The sequence below is a fragment of the Pyrgilauda ruficollis genome, unplaced genomic scaffold (genome assembly GCF_017590135.1).
Source record: "Pyrgilauda ruficollis isolate IOZ18807 unplaced genomic scaffold, ASM1759013v1 scaffold79, whole genome shotgun sequence".
Taxonomy (NCBI): Eukaryota; Metazoa; Chordata; class Aves; order Passeriformes; family Passeridae; genus Pyrgilauda; species Pyrgilauda ruficollis.
In genome coordinates this window covers 2576131-2595365 of record NW_024529821.1, presented here as the reverse complement: position 1 = coordinate 2595365, position 19235 = coordinate 2576131, and the positions used below count along the sequence as shown (strand labels likewise).

General features: G+C 38.3%; 1 protein-coding gene across 5 annotated transcripts in view; it reads left to right on the top strand.

Annotated features, from left to right (window-relative positions):
- The window catches only part of PIK3CB (phosphatidylinositol-4,5-bisphosphate 3-kinase catalytic subunit beta), an 87750-nt gene that overhangs the window by 56290 nt on the left and 12225 nt on the right, over positions 1-19235 (top strand). For all 5 annotated transcript variants that reach the window (XM_041486963.1, XM_041486960.1, XM_041486965.1 and 2 more), the window contains 11 exons: positions 1095-1277; positions 1518-1688; positions 2146-2223; positions 4763-5014; positions 5360-5456; positions 6228-6358; positions 9308-9361; positions 10076-10264; positions 14924-15045; positions 15915-16058; positions 17035-17134. In XM_041486963.1, coding sequence (XP_041342897.1) covers positions 1095-1277; positions 1518-1688; positions 2146-2223; positions 4763-5014; positions 5360-5456; positions 6228-6358; positions 9308-9361; positions 10076-10264; positions 14924-15045; positions 15915-16058; positions 17035-17134 — 1521 coding nt within the window. The remainder of the gene's footprint in view (positions 1-1094; positions 1278-1517; positions 1689-2145; positions 2224-4762; positions 5015-5359; positions 5457-6227; positions 6359-9307; positions 9362-10075; positions 10265-14923; positions 15046-15914; positions 16059-17034; positions 17135-19235) is intronic.

Below are 19235 nucleotides of genomic sequence, written 5' to 3'. Positions count from 1 at the left end.
GTCTTCACATTGTGGCAGCTTTCTGAAAGGTGGAAGCTGTTGTGAACCAGGCAGAAACTGAGAAAACACAGAATTAATTTAGTGTGACTCTGTAGAGTTTGCTTGTTCCATTGGGGCAGTTTGGCTCCTTACCAGTCTATATAAGTAAAGTACAAGTTGAAAGAATCTAAGCAGACAACACTGCACATTTGTCAATAACTGGGTTTAGGATGCTCACATCTTCAGAATTGGGTGTGTAAATAAAAAATAATAAAATTTGAAGAAAATAAAACAGCAAAACCCCAGTACCTCCTGAACCAACCTTTGCAAATAAACCTGTATAAAGCATAATGTGATAGATGGAGACAAAAGATTTTGCAGATCTTGTACTTTAGGAACTTGAAATTAATTTAAACCTCCTTTTTAATTTACAAAGGAGAGTACCTTCTTACCTTTATCTTTTTAGAACACATTAAAATTAGAGATACTTTGGAAGTAGGTTGATAGCCTCTAAGGGTTTTAATTAAAAACTTTCTTTAAAAAATGCAGTCTTTGTACATTGTATTCAGAATGCTACTGGTGTTGGCCACTACTCCTCTTTTCTGCTCTCCTCCCAGTGTGGTGGTGGTTTTCTACATAAATTACATTCACAGTTTCTTCTACTTTCTTACTTGAAGCTTTTTCTTCTGAGTTCAGTGATACTTAGAAAGAGGGTAACTTGCTAGTGGCCAGAAAGATGAAAAGTTAACACATCTAGTACTGCTAAATACTTTGAAATGCATCATGATTTATTGTCTCCCTTTTTCAACATTCCAAAACAGAACCTTCTAGATCAATGCATTGCTCTAGAAGTTTTTAAAGTACTGCTAAATCAAGTAAAGGCTTATGTTTTTGAAAGTACTTCTGATAATATAAAACTTTGGGAATTAATATCTTACAGCTTTTAGGGTGTGTGTGATTTTGATTGCCCTAAACATACAGACTCTAACTGTTAATATAGTCTGGATTTAACAGTTATTATTTTGACCTGTTTTCTTATGTGTGCTACAATTTTAGCCTTGTGTGTCTGCCTAAGACAAGTTTGACCTTCATTATTCCTGCTTGTGTTTTGTTAGGATGTATTTAGTTTCCAGGTGTCTCCTAACATGAATCCCATCAAGCTGAATGAGCTGGCAATCCGAAAACGTTTGACTATCCATGGAAAAGAAGATGAGGAAGTTGATCCTGCTGATTATGTGCTGCAAGTTAGTGGAAGGCTGGAATATGTCTTTGGTGATCACCCATTAATTCAGTTCCAGGTACACAGAATTTTTTGGAACTTGATGTAACAATTCCCTGCTGCCTTGACCAAAGGTGCTTCCTCCCATCCCTCCTATCCCATTACTGAACAGCAACATCTCCCTCCTTGTGTCTGCAGCCCTCTGCATTGTGAAACATTCCCTTTGTATCTCTGGAATGAATTCTTTGTTTCTGGGGTTTGGAAGTTGCTGTAGGAATAGTCTGCTGGCTGCTAACAGCTGTTTTCCCTGGGCTTTCAGTATATCCGCAACTGTGTGATGAGCAGGACCCTTCCCCAGCTGACCCTGGTGGAGTGCTGCACCATAAAAAAGATGTGTGAGCAGGAGATGATTGCCATAGAAGCTGCCATAAACCGAAAATCCTCCAACCTTCCTCTTCCTCTGCCGCCAAAAAAAACAAGAGCAACAACTGTGAGTTCATGGGGAGAATGTCTGATACCCGAAGGGAGCAGTGACTTGTGGCATATAAATCACAGTGCCTGGGGTTTGTGCTGTGACTGCTGTGCTCCAGTGTAGGTCACCTGGGTCAGCTCAGAGCCTCCTCTTGCTTGGCACATTTACCTCAGAAACATAAATGTGGACAGGTCTTTGCTCTATTACACACTCAGAGTGAACAATAAATTTTGAATTGTCAGGATGTAGTAGATGATGTATGTTCTCACCCCCAGCTCTCTTCCAGCTGAGTTTTTACTTTGTCTCCCCTTATACCTGTGATGACCAATTTATCTTCAAAGATTTCAAATTTATATTTTTAACTGCACTTTTTTCTTTTGTATTTGATAATTTTGCTTAAAATGCTTGGCTTACAAAATAGATCTCAATGTTACAGTGGTGAAGAGTGAACTTGTATTTTTATTTCTCTTCTCAGAGTGTGTGGGATATTTCCAACCCTTTCAAGGTTATTCTATTAAAGGGCAATAAACTAAACACAGAAGAAAATGCCAAAGTAAGTAACTGTGCCTGGTATCAGAAGACCTTCTGTTCATAATTTTAATGTTTTTCAATGCTAAGTGAACTCAAAATCATACAGATTTCAGCATTTTTAATTATTCCCAATTGCATTGTTAGCACTGGTCAAAATCTGGCTTTATTGCTAAAATATTCCTTTATTGCCTGAAGCTGGATATGTGCATTGGAACATTTCAATAATTGTGGCAGTATGACATAAGTGTTCATTGGTGTTTGATTTTTAAGTGCTGATAGTGGTGTGAAATGTGCTCATTTTAAATAGATTGTCATAAACACCTTACACAAGTAAATTAAGTATTAAATGTTTTAAAGCGCAACATGGTATTTTTGTAGTCCTGAATGTATTCAGGATGTCTAAACTTGGACTGTGTGCTTCTATACAATCTGTCTTTTATTTTCTATACATGAGGAACACAAAGAAAGAAAGCTGGAGTATCATTTCCTGTAAAAATATACATGACTGGGCTACTGACTGCTGTACAGACCACAAGTTGTTAACACGTGGGAATTTATTGCACAGCTACTTTAATGCCTTACAAAACACTTGCCTGTGAAGTAGAACAACATTAAACTCCTTTTTTTTTGTTCAGAAATCAGTAAATTATGTAGCCAGTCCTGTAGATAAGGAAGATGCCTAGTTAACCATTGATATTTGCTGTTCTCATGCTTTATTCAGGATACTTGGTGCATTTTTTTTCTTTCAAACTGTTGTTACAACCTCCTTGTAAGTTAGCAATCTTACATTTTGGTCAACACCAAAGAAGAAATTCTACATTACAGATAAATGAGCCATAGTTACATTTTAATACCTGAGACACTGTGATTGTGGAAATTGATGGCTGCAAAACCAGATGTTTCTCTCTTTTTTGTCCAAAGCATTATTTAGCTAGTTCCAATATCTTCTTAACCCTGTTCTGTAGACCCTTAAGTTTTTAAAAGGAAAGATAAAAGAGCTGGTGGATTCTGGAAGGAACATAGCTATCAGGAGTTTCTAGGGTGGTTTTTTCATGCTTAGAAAAGTTCTTTAGTTAATTTCAGTATACTTGTAGGGTAAAAAACAATCAAAGTATTTTCTAAGCTTGAGAAGAAACAGGAAAAATGGGCAGTTCTTTCTTATTGGCACCTGTGAGCACCATCTAAATATTATTTAGTATTTTGAATGCTTCTCAGTCTTGAAAAATTACAAGTCCTGTGGGTAACCTAGAACAAGAATGAATGCAGTGACCCTGCAAACCTGTGCATGTTTCCCTGCCTTGTCTGTCTATAGTGTTACAAAATTGTCACTATTGAGAGTGTGTTTGTTTTCCAGTCCTGATTCTGAGGCTGTTTAATTCACTGCCATTGTTCCTTTAGCCCCACTGTGCTGTGGATAAGCCAATATTCATCCATTTCTGCTGAACCCACCACCAGTGTTCACAAACACTGTGTTTGTACTGGGGAACAAAACCTTTGTCAGCTGGGTAGCACTGCCCCAGTGTGAGCTGGGCTGGGGACACCCACCTAGGGCACAAGCGACCTCACCCAGCAGTCCAACACCCCATTTTCCAAATACATGACATTGAAAATTGCTTTTCTTTTCTCTTGGTCTTTGGCCACCCCATCAGTACACACCATTTCATTTGTAAAAGGGGCATGTCAGAATGAAAAGAAAAAAATTGGGATTCAATCCCTTACATTAACAGGATCAGAAGAGTTAGAGAGGTGAATTATTTTTTTTTACCCAATGCCACTATCAAATTTAATATCTCTCTCTTTACCTTGCAGTGCTCAGCAATAATATGATAGCTTAAAGGGAATGTGGGGAAGGTTAATTCAGGAGCAGAGAGAACCTGAAACATCAGATCACTTTTACACATTTAACATTGAGGATTTCTTTTTGGTGTTGAGCAAAACGATTACATTTGTGGGTTTTTCTCTCTCACTGATATTTTGGAGGGCCACCTGAAAGAAGTTGGCACATTTCACTCTGCACTTTTCTGTGTATACATGTTATGGAACAGAAATGTAGAAATGAAACAGAAAAATGAAGAAAGAACAGAAAAACATCTTAGCATTAACCTGTAATGAGTTTAATTTCAGTGCCAGTAACTCCACTTTGTCTAGTTGTCCTTCTCCTTTCCTGATCCTTATTTTAATTGTTCAGGCTACCTGGTTTTGTTGGTTTCTGGGTACTAAAGACAAAACAAACCCTGGAAGTCTTGTACATTGTTATTATTATTACAGGTGACTCCAATGTTAGGGTCAGCAGTGTTCCCTCTATACATTTTTAGAAATAGTTTAAATAAAATTGAGTTTTTTCTTAAGCTGAAAAAAACCCTAAACATTTCTCATTTAGAAGCACAAATTGGTTCTACGTGGAGATTTAAATTTGTATTCAGAAAATTAGTCTTAACTTCTTCATTGTGCTTAGTTGTTCATTTGATGGAATTAATATGTGTGTATGTTCTATATATGATTCTATGCAGAATTCTGTAGGTTCTGTGACAAGCTTAAAATCTCTTATTTCTTTATGGCAGGTTCATGTTAGGGCTGGTCTTTTCCATGGCACAGAGCTCCTTTGTAAAACAATTGTAAGCACAGAAATATCTGGGAGAAGTGACCACGTTTGGAATGAAGTGCTGGAGTTTGAAATCAATGTCTGTGATCTGCCAAGGATGGCAAGGCTCTGCTTCGCTGTTTATGCTGTCATGGATAAGATGAAAACTAAGAAGTCCACCAAGGCAATGAATCCTTCCAAATACCAAACCATTAGGAAAGCAGGAAAAGTGGTAATTTATCTCATTTGTTATTCTTGAGTGACCTTCAAATTATATCAAAATGAGCATCCAGAAATCTTTCCTTGTCCTCAATTTAGTGCTCAAGAATGCAAAATGTAAAGAAAAGATATTAAAAGCAGCATATGCATTAAGAATTGCACATCTTGGTATGAAAACTTTTGATAATTCTCAGTGATTAATTGCTTTAAGGTATCCTTTAAAGGTATACCTTTAAAGGTATCACCATTTAAAAAAAAACCCAAGCCACCCTCTCAATTTTATGTATTTGCAGTGTTTTTTGTGTAGTAAAATTTGCTGGCATCTTCATTTCCATATAACAATTCTCTCCTTTGGCAGCATTATCCTGTAGCCTGGGTAAATACCATGGTGTTTGATTATAAAGGACACTTGAGGAATGGAGAACTGGTACTGCACAGCTGGTCATCATTTCCTGGTAAACCTCAGCTTTTCAGATTTGGACTTTGGGTGTGGGAGAGAGTGGGATCCAATAGCAGAATATTTACTGTATTCATGCTCAGTTCCCTTGTAATAATCTCTTTATACTTGTAATTTTTATGTGGATATGTGTACCACAATTTAATCTCTTTCCTGAAAGTATTGTTTAGAGGGAAAGAGGAAGAGCAAGAAGTAGTGTTCTAAAAGTTTCATCTGTTATGGAAGGAAAACCACATAAAATAGATGCATGTTTATATCTGGTTTTACTTGCCAGTTTAGGTTTCATTTGGTCCCTGTGCCTTGTACCCCAAATTGAATAGATCAGTTATAACGTAAGTGATAATATTTGCATCAGCAAAAATTGTGAATTGGAATTTTGTCATGTTCCCTGATACTGAGATCAGTTAGTGGGAGTGGCTGGAACCTCTGAGCCCATCCTGAGGAACGCTGTCCCAGCCTGGCTGGCCTGAAGCTCTGCTCTCCATTTGATCCAGAGGGTGTGTCCTGCTTTGCAGAAGCTGCAGATCTCACTGGGATTTGTTGCAGTGTGGGGATAGCTCAGCTTCCCTGGACTATTATGTTTCCTTAAGGAAATCAGTTTCTCATGGGGTGATAATCCAACCTTTGGGAATGCAGGAGGTGGTTTATGCTGGAAATACAGAGCATTGCACTAAAAGTGCTGTGTAGCAAAACATGCTCTGTCCATTTTCTAAGGAAGTGATTTCTTACTGCATGCCTGGCCTGTAATATTAAATGCTCTGTGTTTCAGATGAACTTGAAGAAATGTTGAATCCCATGGGAACCGTCCAGACCAACCCTTACACTGAAAATGCAACAGCTTTGCACATTAGATTTCAGGAATATTCAAAACAGCCTGTTAATTACCCTCCCTTTGATAAGGTAAGAGATGACCTAAAGAGCACTCATGAATGCTTATGTGGAAATAGCTGTTTTTTCTTTCCTTTCAACACTGCCTTTCCAGTGAATTCCCCTTTTCCTGCCTTTTAGTCACTGTACTGCAGTTTGTTAAACTTGCACTGCATGAGTGGCAGTGCTTGACTTCAGGGTCTGTTTTGAAGATGTACACTTTTAAAAGTGGTCTGTACATGGTCTTTTGAAGGTCAAAAACAAATCAGTTTCCCGTATGAATGATGTTATAAAAAGCTAAATTTATCGGCTATTCTGGAAACCTTCAAACTGTTCTTGCTTGTGATCTATAAAGATCTGTTCTCTCTTGGTACAAGTGTGTGTTAGCCACTCTTTGGGACACTGCCCTGTGAGCTCAAGTCCTTTAAAGGATAAATGGACTCTTAGCATTGTGTGCAAAGGGATTTCTGAAGGTCTACTCTTGGACTAAATCCACTGAAGTGGCCCTGCAGTTTTTTACAGATGAAGATAAGAATCTGTCTAGAAAGGAAGTGTATATTTGGAATACATGTGGTTATTTCTGTAGTGTGAAGAATAGATGGAAAGATGTTTAGAAACTAGCAAAAAAAGCTAAGGCCTGGCAACAAGTAATGAAATAAGTTGTAAAACAGACTGCTAATGATACATTATAAAAATCAAGCTTAACTCATGTACACAGTAGTCTGGATTTTGGTTTGGGGAAAGTCAATAACAGCCTAGAGAAATTGCTTTTTTTTCTTTTTGGAGGATTTTGCACCTTTGGCGGGTCATGAACTAAAAGACTGAAATCACCAAGTTTTATCATCTTGTTCAAAGGCAAATTTGGGATTTTAAAAAGTTCATAAAAATGAAATCAAATAACAAAATAGCATTTCTTTTGTTTCAGCTTGGGTTAATAGTGTTTCCCTTTCCTTGTCATCACAGTATTTTTTCTTTTATTCAAACAGCATTGGAAATACAGAAAGAGTTAAACCAATACTGACCAATTGCTGTTTATTTATGGCTGACCAGTTAATGCTTCATAGTGGACATATAATTTTATCCAGTTTTGGTATTGCTTTAAGTTTTTTGCTCATTACACTTATGGGTATTTAATTTTTAAAGAAAAAAATTAATGTACATATTAGACAGACTGAGTAAAAGTGTGTCTCTTTAGTAGTCACATATTTGTTCTGGCTCTGGTGTTTCTTTTCTTTGTCTCTGCAATACCAAGTTCTCAGGAAGTTAAAACCCTGGGCTGGATGCAGCCAATAGATTTTACTGAGTGAGACAAAGTGTAGTGACATTAAGGTAGGGTCTAATGGTCTTCATCCCTTGTGACTTTCAGCTTCATTCAACTCAATCTCCTGAAGTTTCTCTTGGTGAAGGTTCTGTTGAATGTGATGTTGCAGCTGCTGGAATTACATCAGCTGAAGATCTGTCTCTCACAATGCTCCAGCTGAGACTTGCTTGCTCTATGGCTGCTTCTCATTTTTCCAGCGTTGTTGCTGGTTTCTGCCAAGAAAACAAAGAATGAGATGCCAGATTTGTGTTTTGAGAAACACAATGTGCAAAAATAGATGAATCCTTTCAATCATCTCATCAACCTGCCTGCACAGCGAGCTGTGCAACGCTGCTTGCACAGCGAGGAGCTTTTTGGGGCTGAGGGAGCAAAAGTGCCTGGACCAGGGATAAGAAACTTGTCTGAGACAAGAGCCATGAGTGGGGCTGGTCCATGGCCAGTGCTGCAGGCACATCATGGGGCTCGGGGTTCGCTCGAACAAAGCTGGACTTGCAAAGACTTTGAAAATTTATTTGCAAACAGAGTAACTCTGCAAAGCACGGGGAGGCAAGAATCAAACATAGAATTAGGACTCTGTGGTTTTGTTTATGCATGTTTTCACACACAGTATGTAAATAAGCTTTGTAGCCAAGTAGCAGATGTAATACATGATAGTAGTGAGAGTTTCATACAGAGAAAAGAAATAAAACAAGTTAAGATGCCTTTCTAGGGATTTTAGCTGCTGGCTATTTATGCTCTGATTATTGCAGTCTTTTGTTGTTTCTTGTGTTGTCTGAGTAAAGACAACACAAGTCTTGATGGACCTGTGACTCCCAGACCAGCTGGGGTGCTGGTGTATTCCTGGGTGATGGAAGAGGCAGAGCTCTCAGGGAAATGAGATGCTGGAGTTCCTTGGACTTTTTTCTTTATTGAGATTTTATTTCATGATTTGTTCCTTGAAGCAGCAGCATCTGACAGCTGTAGACAGACATGCCTGGCCAGCTCAGCGTTGTTACACCTGGCTTGGTTGCAGTAATGTGCAGAATGCACTTTGCAGAACTGCATTTACTTTGAGACTAAATTCTCCATTATGGGTTATTGTGTGAACTTCAAAAATAAAGTAAAATATTCAAAAGGAATAAAAAAAGGAGAGGAGATCCAAAATCTAGCAAAGTACCTGCACACACTGATTGAGATCATATGGGCAGTCTGAGAGCATGGTGAAAGGACTGGGCTTGTTGATTCTTTCTGGGGTTGAGGGCTAGAAGCATGGATCCATGAGCATGGAAACAGTGGGCATGGATCCATGGGCATTGGAAACTGCACAAGCTGAGGTGAAAAAAGCAAAGGATAACTTAGAGTTGAGGAATTGGTTTGCTTGGGTGAAAAATAAGGAAGAAATGTAGAAACAGAAAGCAAGATGTCATCAGGAAGGCTGTTTAATTTAGCCCAGGAGTGATGAAAAAGGAAATAATGGAGGTCATCATAAGCACTGCTGTTCCTGATCTCTCTAGATCTGCAGGTGAGAAAAGGGACACTGCACAATAGTCCCCTGGATATACAAAACTGCCTAAAAGACAGGAGCATTTCCTTATCTGCTTCGTTTCTGTAATGCTTGTTCTATGTAGCAATGCAGTCAGATTTGGGGTTAAATCTAACGATTTAAAACCAACTTCTTGCAGATACTTGAAAAGGCAGCTGAGATTGCAAGAAACAGTGACAATGCTGCAATGGCGGTGAGCATCATCTGAAGACTATTTTCAAATTAATTTTCTGGGTTTTTTTTTGGTTCTTATCTTCTTCATCAATGTAGAAATAAATAAGTCAGCTGCTCAAATAGCAATTCTACTGACTCTGTTTTCTTATATAATTCACTTTGATGAACTGCTTTAAAATTCAGATCTATATCTGCTTTTTCCATTATATTTTGGATTTGTCTTTATTTTGTCAAAAAGCTTTGCATACTCTGGATTTGGAAGACAGCTAAGATTTACATTAGAGCTGAAAAAAAATTTAGGAAGACCAAAATAAATGTCTGTCTACTTGGCAAATGTGTTTTCTTTTGATTGTTGCAAAAGTTTTTTTTATTGCTAATAGGAACAAATTATTATATATGTATCTAAATTTGCTCATTTGAAAAAATAGAATAAGAAAGTATATGCATCCTAAATGAGAGTGTTCCATGTTGGAGTTGGAAAACAGAAATATTGCCATCTAGTGTCCTTAACTCTGAAGTTGAGTTATTTTTTCAGAAAGTTCTGCACACTGGATTTGGAATCTGTTACTTACAGTGTCTGCAGTAAGGAATCTGAAAGAAAAGCACAGTGGTCATTTCCCTGTGTTTCTTGAGTTTTTATCTGATGTTCTTTCTGCTGTAGAGCTGCTGGTGTTTGAGGTACCATACTAGAATCTTACTGAATTAATCACATTTTACATGTCTGGTTTCCTAGGGTCGAGGTGGTAAGAAGTTTTATGTTGTGCTAAAAGATATAATGGAAAGAGATCCTTTATCTCAGCTGTGTGAAAATGAAATGGATCTCATTTGGACTTTGCGATATGACTGTCGTGAAAATTTCCCACAATCGTTGCCAAAACTGCTGCTCTCTTTAAAGTGGAACAAACTTGAAGACGTTGCTCAGGTAAGGGAAAAGTCAACGATGGTGGGGAAAAAAGTTTCAATTAAATAATCAGAAAATAGGATTTGTTTCCCAAGTGTAGCCAGTTTGAAATGGTGCTGTTGTGCAAGCTGGAGTTCAGTGTCTAACTTCTGCAGCCTGAACACGTAAAGAACTTTTTCTCTCAAAAAAAGCTCCATAAACCAAAACCAAAATGCATTTCAAGAGTCCTCTTAATGACAAGAAAAACACAGTGGGTATTTATACAGACTAATGTTAAAACTTTGTGCTGAAATTTGATGCTAAAAGCAAGAATTTCCCAGGTTCATCCAGTGCAGCCCGGTGCTCCAGCATGGTCAGCCTGAGCTGGGCTGTGTCCAGCTGAGTTGGGAGTATCTCCACCAGTGGAGACTCCACAGGCCTGGGCAAAAAAGTCCAGTGCTTGACCATCCTCACAGCTAGAATGATTTTTATAAGGCTATTCTAAAAAAAAACTTTGTAAATCAAGATCTGAAATAAAACTTCTTGTGGAAATTGTTAAGCTGCTCAAATACTGTAAAATCCAGGTCTCAGACTGGGTAATTAAAACTCACCAAGGCAGACAGATGGGTTTTCAAAGAGATGTGAGGCCCACCAGTGCTACAAAACACATCATTCTCATCCTGTCTCTTTGACCAAATAGTCTCTTTAAAATAACTTCTAAGGATGTGAGACTGGTGCTGTGAAACAAGGTGCATTTTCAGTAAAATTGCTTCATTTGTTTGCTGCACAGATGTGCAAGGTTATTTTACTACGCTGTAATGAAGTTGTTGTTGCTGCCTTTTGCTGTATTTACCCAAATAGAATCCAACTCTTGGGGCACTTTTTGAGAATAGGTTGAACTTTAATGCAGGAAAACTTATATGAGCTCACAGTAAAACCATGCCTGCTTGATAGACTGGTTTTAAAAGTAATAAAGTAACAGGTTTCTGGATTGGAATTGAAATGTTTTAGTCAGATTGTGTACAGTGAAGTTTGGGCCAAACTAAAAAGTCTGGCCCAAGTTACCAAGCACAGGTGTTCTTCTGGTCTTCCTGACAGAATTCAGATATAAATGATGCTCACCTTCTGACAGACCACTACACTGAGGTAATGTTCATGTCTTTCCCTCAGTCTCATTTTTAAAATTTTCAACTACTTTTTTTGATTTTTATAAACTTAGAGCTAAAAAGCATTTGCCGTGAAGAATTATGACTGATGGTAGAAAACCCTATTGCCCCTTAGTATTCTGACCTTCACCTGTTACAAGCTATGTGTTCTTGGAAGAAAAGGCAGCCACTCCATGAAAATCCATCTTCTGTCTATCCATTATATGGTTTTTGTGATTATCCAGTCAAGCTCTTAGTTTGCTCCAGCAGAGAGTTCATTTTCTGCTACATCCTTCCTCCCAGCTAGATGTGTAAGTTCCCTGAACTTCTGAAAATAAATGGGATTTCATCCCAGCTCCTTGTCTGTGCCATGAACACTACACTAACAAAATGGAGCACCCACACATTCCTTGCTCACTTGTGTTCTTTCATGTGCAAGAATCCCATTCCTTAGTAGTTCCATTACGTCTAAATTTATCGTTCATTATTAAAAGTTATATGGAAATCAAAACTGTAGAAATACAAGCCAGCACTTGTTTGCACCTTAAAATATGTGAAGGAAAAGGCAGGAGTGCTAGGGTTTTAAAATATGGCCCTTGGTGGTAGTTTTGAAAACTAACTTGGATTATGGATATTAGCTGACAGCTGAAAGTCCTTTACGCTTGGAAACATTAAATATTACATATACATAAAACTTTTTATTTAAACAGATGGCTGAAAATATGTTGTTGTCTTGTTACTGTGTACTTTCTGGAAGGAATATAGTATTTATGTTTGCTTATCTATAGACAGTAGTGCAGTTTATATCATAATATTGGTTTTGGCAGTGTGGAGAGTCTCTCTGAAAAATGAGATCTTACCTTAAACATGCTGAATATTTCTGTAGTACATAGACATGTCAGTACTTCTAATGATTTACCTTTTCAGGTAAGACAAGATAGCCTCATTAATTTTAGGAATTCCAAAATGATTAGGATTTATAATTTACTTCCCATTAAAATTAAATACTTGCTGTACTAGCTGTAATTGTCTGCTGCAATGTGCATGCTATTGTACCAAAAGTTTTTATAATGCCCATTTTTAGATGTATTTTAGTAAGTCTTGACACCTCAACCAAGAAGTTCAAAAAACCTCAAACACAATACAACAAAACAACAAAACCAAAAGAAGCAGTCAAACACCAGCTGTTTATAAGAAAAAGCAATCAAACACCAGCTGTTTGTAAGCAAATGGACTTAATAACTATATTCCTGTTTTTATTAATGCAGCTTAAAAATAGTAAGGCTTTTTTAGAAATGGACTCTCTCATATTTGATTGTAGACTATCGTTAATCTGTTAGTTCAGTGGTCCATGAAGTTATGTCCAGTGGATTCAAGCAGCTTCCCTGAATTATTTACCATTATTTACCAAGCCCTCGCTGGATTTGGAGGATTTTAGCAGAATGGTTGTACAGAAGGAATTGTTCTTCCTGCTGCCATAACCTCCCTGCTCAGCAGAGTAGCAGGGTGGCAGAACTTGTTATGAGAATTCACAGGCAGTATTTATTCTCCGAGCAGAATTAAAACAAAAAAATTAAAAGAAATTTTTTAAAAATCCACTTGATTTCAGTGAAGTGACACCATCATTAATGAGAAGTAGAGAAAGGACAATTGAAATAACTGGAATAAAAACATTGGCCTGTACTTAATTGTATTGTCTCATATAGTCTTCTTAGGGAAGAAATTGTGGTTATTTCTTTACAGAAGAAAATATTGATACACCAATGCCAAATTCAAGTGTTCTCTGAAACATGCATTGTTCATTCTCATTGTAACCACCTGTGCAATGATTTCAGCGAAGGGAGCAGCTCTGTATTTTCAAATCATCTTCCCAGTAAATGTACATTTACTGGAAAAAAATCATATGGATCATGACTTTCACTGCCTGATGTATGAGGCTTGTGGGGCCACGTGAGCTCATCTTTTCAGACTATTTCAGGTTTTCCATTTCAATCATTCAGTATTAACAAAATAGCTCTATATTTTTGCTGGTTCTGCACCTGATTTACAGTAGATTGTGTAGAAATTTGGATAGTTTTGTTTTGGAGTCTGTGACTGTCTGACAAGCAGAGCTGCTGTTTGCATTTTCAGTGTCTGTCTTGTGTATTAAATATGTGCTTAGGGTTAGTGTTCCTGCAGAGTTTCAGTGCCAGTGTTCCTGCTATGGAAATGTTAGTGGCTGCAGTCAGGACTGGCATCACTGACCCTTGCTGGGTCAGTAGATTTTGAAGTGTATTTTTGAGTGTATTTTTCTGTGGGAATGTGACATCTATTTTTAAAACAGCTTTAGTTGTAGTTTACATCATGTGTCCATACCTGTATTTGCCCATGGAAACAGCTTAGCTGGTCCTTTCCTCCACTTGTGGAGTTTCAGCACAGCCCTGGCTTTGTGCTGTGATTCATGTCCATTTCTTACCTCTGGATTTCACAAAAATGATGACTCAGTTCACAATCTGCTCCTAAGGTGTATAAATGATGTTACGAACATGCCTGTTAAATGTGGGCTGAGAATGTGAACTTGTGTTTGTCCTACTGGAACTGGAAGCAGGAGCTGATGTGTGACAGAGTAGAAATAAAGGTTCTTCACTGTTGTAAAGTCATTATGAAATCAGGAGAAAAACAAGATCATCCTAATTATTCAGATTTTGTAAGTGCTGTTGAAATATAAAATAACTTGTGTTACCTAATTTGTCGGGGAGGGTATTATTATTATCATGACTTGTTCCTGCAGAAAGGAACATCTTGTGCTGTTGATACAATGAATTTATACTAATATGCATTTATATTAATGTGCATTAAAGTGTTTATTTGTATCCATAGTGTACTGTTTCAGTGATACAACTCTATACATATTTCTCTCAGCAGGTAGCTGTGAGCTTCATAACAATGCAATAAGATAATTTTATTTTGTGAGGCCTCTAAATGTTGTTCTTTTTGGTAGTTCAAAGTTACGCATCACTGTATTCTGTAATTTTTTCCAGCACATTATTGTCATCAGTCTAGAGATTCTTTATTTGTTTTAATATCTAACCTGACTCTTTTGTTTTGTTTTTGTTTGGGTTTTTTTCAATTTAAGCTCATTACTATTCACAGTGAATGTTCAAAAAGGCTCCATCAGTTGAGGCTGTCAAATATTTTTGGTAAAGAAAGCTCTCTCTCAACAAAACCCTTTCTTTTATCCTTAGTAGAAAACGTCCACTGTTACCAAAATGGTTATATATTTACGAGAGCACTTACAAAACATCTTATTTTTATTGAATATCTGTTGTTACCTAATTTTTGTTTACTGTGCATTGTGTCTGCATGTGAAGAAGCATGTTTGTCAGACTAAAAATAATCTGCATCATTTTAAAGAGTAAGAAACTTAATCAGAAGTGGGCCCAGTTACCCAAAATATTTCTCTCCTTTTTGCACCCCCATCCCATGGCAGCTGGTCACCATCTTCTGTTCATTGGAGTGCCTTTATGAGCAGTGAGACCCACCCGTGTCCTTACCTGTCGCCTTTTTTTTGGAACAGCTCCAGGCCCTCCTGCAGATCTGGCCCAAGCTGCTGCCCAGGGAGGCTTTGGAGCTGCTGGATTTCAACTACCCTGACCAGTATGTCAGGGAATATGCAGTGGGCTGTTTGAAGCAGATGAGGTAGGTGAGGGTTTCTGGGGTGCCAAACTTCGTTTTTTTTGCTCACAGGATAAAAGAACCTCAAGCGGAAAGAGATGAACACACTGCCTGTCATGGATAGCTGGCCAAATAAAGCAGTCTGAATTCTGGGTAGTGTCACTGGCAGTTAAATAAAACCACCTTCTTCTGCCACCTTGTAGGAAATGATGATTATTTTCCATGTTGCAAGGAGAGCACCCCTGCACCTTTGTCCCAGAGAGGACTGAGTGTTCATCCCTTTCTTGGGCAAAGGAGACTGAGATACTCTGAGAGAAACATTTTAGTAACAAAGGGAGGAATATTCCTGGAGTCAAGTACTGTAACACCTGGCACCCAGCCACTCTGCTGTACCATTTAATAGGAATATGAGCTGTAGCATGCAGTAAATAATCAGAGAATTACTGATTTGGTTTTGATTCACAGATTTCTTCATTCTCTGCAGTTCTTTCCGTATTGCATTTCATTTGCTCTCCTCTGTAACCTAGGGCAGAACTTGTGTCACGTTATCATTACTGCTCATTTCCTGTCCTTGAATTCTGAATTCTCTGTGGTGAATAGTTTAGTGATTAATTTTTAATGGTCAAGGATAGACTTTTGGGGTAAAAAAAATAAATTATTTTGACTTCTTTTCAAATCCAAACAAGGAATTTAGCTGCTTAGAATTCCATCCTAAGAATGCATCTGGAATTATTTCCATCTGGAAGTTGCACTAAGTTGTGTGTTGTCCTTCTTTGTGTGATGGAAAAATAGGGAGACACTCTTGATATTAAACCAAATCCTGCCATTGCTGGGTTTGTCATATGCACTTGAATTTCTAAAGTATCACTAATCTTTTATGTACCTCATTCTAGTGATGAAGAACTCTCTCAGTATCTTCTCCAACTTGTGCAAGTCCTGAAGTATGAGCCTTTTCTGGATTGTGCACTCTCCAGGTTTCTCCTGGAAAGAGCACTCGGCAATCGCAGGATAGGACAGATGTTGTTCTGGCACCTGAGGTAGGAGGTTTTCCTTTCATCTTTCTGAAACTATTGAGCATGATTGGGCTTCCAAGTATGATTTCTTGAGGATTTTTCTAAATGAGTCATAATCATAGTGCCCCACAACTCCTCTTCATGTCTTTATCTTTGGCATCTATAGATCAGACCTCTCATTAACAATAAATTAGAGTGGTCTGTAATGTACCCTTGGATGAAAGTATTCCAAACTACATTTAACTCTGACTACCTGATGAGTTAGGTTTGTAAATACCCCTAGTGTTTGTTTTGACTGTGGGTGCAGTAAAAGCACAATATTTATACCTCACAGTTGGGGAAAATTATTATTGTTGCAAGTCTAACAGAAAATAAAAGCTGTTCTGTATATTCTTACTGCTTTTGATGAGCAGTTTCATGAATGGCAGAAGCCTTGTAGAATGGACTGGAATAAGTTGGATAGGTTGATTCTGTCTTTAGAGCACAATTAATTTTAATATTTCTAGTTAAAAAGAGCAAGTGTTACCTGAAAGTGTTTTGGAGGATAATTGGCTCTGATACAAAGTTCAGTGGTTTGTTTCAAAGTGTTCTCCTTCAGGAAAATTGGGCTTTTCCTTTACAAAGAATGGAGAATGTGTGATTTAAAGTCGGTGACTTCTCAGAGCTGCTCTGAATAAAAAGGGGTCCTGAAGCAGGTTTTCAGTCACCACCTCTTGGCACGAGCCCTGCTGCCCCCAGAGTAGTCCTGGGCTTGAAACGAGGATCCTGCATCCAAACTGGCCTGTCCTCATCGTCTCCAGCACAGAGGGGCTCTGCATCTCACAGGAAATCTGGCTTGTTTCAGCTACATCACCATGAGGTGTTTTAATGTTTGATACAACCATGAGGTGTTTTACTGTTTGTTTTGGGGGTTTTTTGTGTTTGTTTTGGGTTTTTGAGGGACTGGAAGGATGCAGTTGTGTGAATGCTGTGCTCTGATGAGCAGCTTTCCCCCCGGCAGGTCGGAGGTTCACATCCCCGCTGTGTCGGTGCAGTTCGGTCTGATACTGGAGGCTTATTGCAGGGGCAGTGTGGCTCACATGAAGGTGCTGGCTAAACAGGTAGTGACTTCCCTTCCCTTCCCTTTCCTGTCATCCTGATCTGTCCAAGCCTGGAACCCCCATCCTTACTCCATTGCTCTTGTGGGGGGTATTGGCTGCCTTGACAAAGTTGGGCAGCGTGGAGGAGAAGGAGGCATGAGTGAGACAGGTAATTAAAGGGGCTGAGTGATGGAGCAGCCTCCATGGCACAGAAGGCAGCCAGGGCTGTGGGGCCTCAGGGAGCTGGTTTTACAGTGCTCTAAGACCTGTGAGACACCTTCAGCACTGTCTGTGTATTCTGGACACGAGAGACTCTGGATTAACTGAAGAAGGGCTTCTGTACATTTCAAGTTTTTCTCCCTGTTAAGAGTAGCTTGTTCTAAATTTTACCTAGGTTACTCCAGGACTACTTCTGCAGCTTTTGCTTTGGTTAAAAGATGTTGCAAATTACCCAAATACTCATTTTAGTGTTAATATAGGTCTCTCATTTACACACACACACACACACACACACACACACACACACACAAAGAGAGAACAAAGGAGAGATATGTTTGCTTTTAAATACCCTAATAAGTACAAGAGGTTTGCTTTTGAAAGCACTAATAATTGTATCACCATGTCATTAAGAGACACTCACAAATAGTGTTTGAAGTATCTAATGTGGTTTTAGTGAGTTAATTTAGATTGTGATCTTAAAAATATTTGGAAAATGGTCTCTCTTTGGAGTTAAAGTATTTACTGTATCAGACCACAGATTCACTCAGTGGATGAGTAACTGATGGTGGTGTTTGTCTGCACAGAAACTGCTTTGGGAGCATTTGGAACTGGGATGTTCTGTTGTGCTCCATTGCTGCAGTTCACAGGACGTGGAAAAGACCATCTCTTCCATGTGTGCTCATTAGCATTGTCAAAATCATGAAAAGAGTAGGTGGCGAAATGCTTTAAGCAATAGATGTAAGGTCAGTAAAGTTTTTGTGCACTTTACAGGAAGCAAATGTCAGTACAGTCAAAGAAGGGGCAAGAAAATTCCCAACTGTGCAAACACGGAAGAAATTCAAAGTAGAAATACTTCAAAAAGTTCCTGTTTGTACAACACAGGTTCCATTTTGTTCCCTTGTCACTGATGTTTGTACAGCTCCTAGAATAGTGGAAAAGCAGAGCCCTTTTGGTTTTGACAGATGGCTGACCTGGCAGCTCTCCACTGCCCAGTTTTATAATCAAACTCCATACAATTTCCACAGCATCCTGCCTGGCAGGGTTCAGGCTGTGGGAGGGGTGAGTTTTGACTCAGCACCTTCTAAGTCAGGCTGAAGCTTCCTTGTATAGAAAAGAGCTTTAATAATTGTTACAGTACTGCTGTTTGCTACAGAATGTGTGTATTGCTCAGCACCTTACTGGTGCAAACACAGCTCATTGTTAGAACTATTTGGTCAAAAAGTTGCTTAGGTGTAGAAGTTGTATTTGCTGTGTGTGCTATCTAGGTTTGTCAAAGGCTCTGCTCTTTCAGTGTTACACATTTACATCACCAATTTCCTTAGAGATTTTTGAACAGTAAAAAACTTTGCAAAACAGAAGGGGGAAAAGGAGTTAAACCCACCTGTATTACTGCAAATAATTGCCTTGACTTTTTACACACTTCTAAGGTAAAAACTTTGCTTAGTTGAGATGCTGTTTTGAACACTGTAGCCAATTAAAGCTTTTGTGTTCTGCCTGACTTAAGCAGGATTTTAATGAGACACATTTAAGACTTTGTTATGTGAAAATTGTCTGCAAGTGGTCACATGGCCATTCCTTGTTGGATGCAACTTAATGTGAACAATTAAGTATATGCATCCATAGCTCATCTCCAGCGATGTCTCAGTTTGTTAGAGGCTGAAATAATCAATATTTCTGTTACTTCTGTATGCCTAGGGGGCACCTGTGTTATGTGCTTTGTTGAAATAGGGAACTAAAAACTGTACTTTGAAGAAGGAATTTGTGTTAATGTGTCATACATTAAAATGCCTCATTCATTTTTTTGGAAATGTTAAGTAATGCTTTTAAAAGTGACTCAAAGCTTAGGAGCTTTCATCTCATCAGTGTCTCTGTTAATTATGAAAATGGTATTTCTGAAACATGA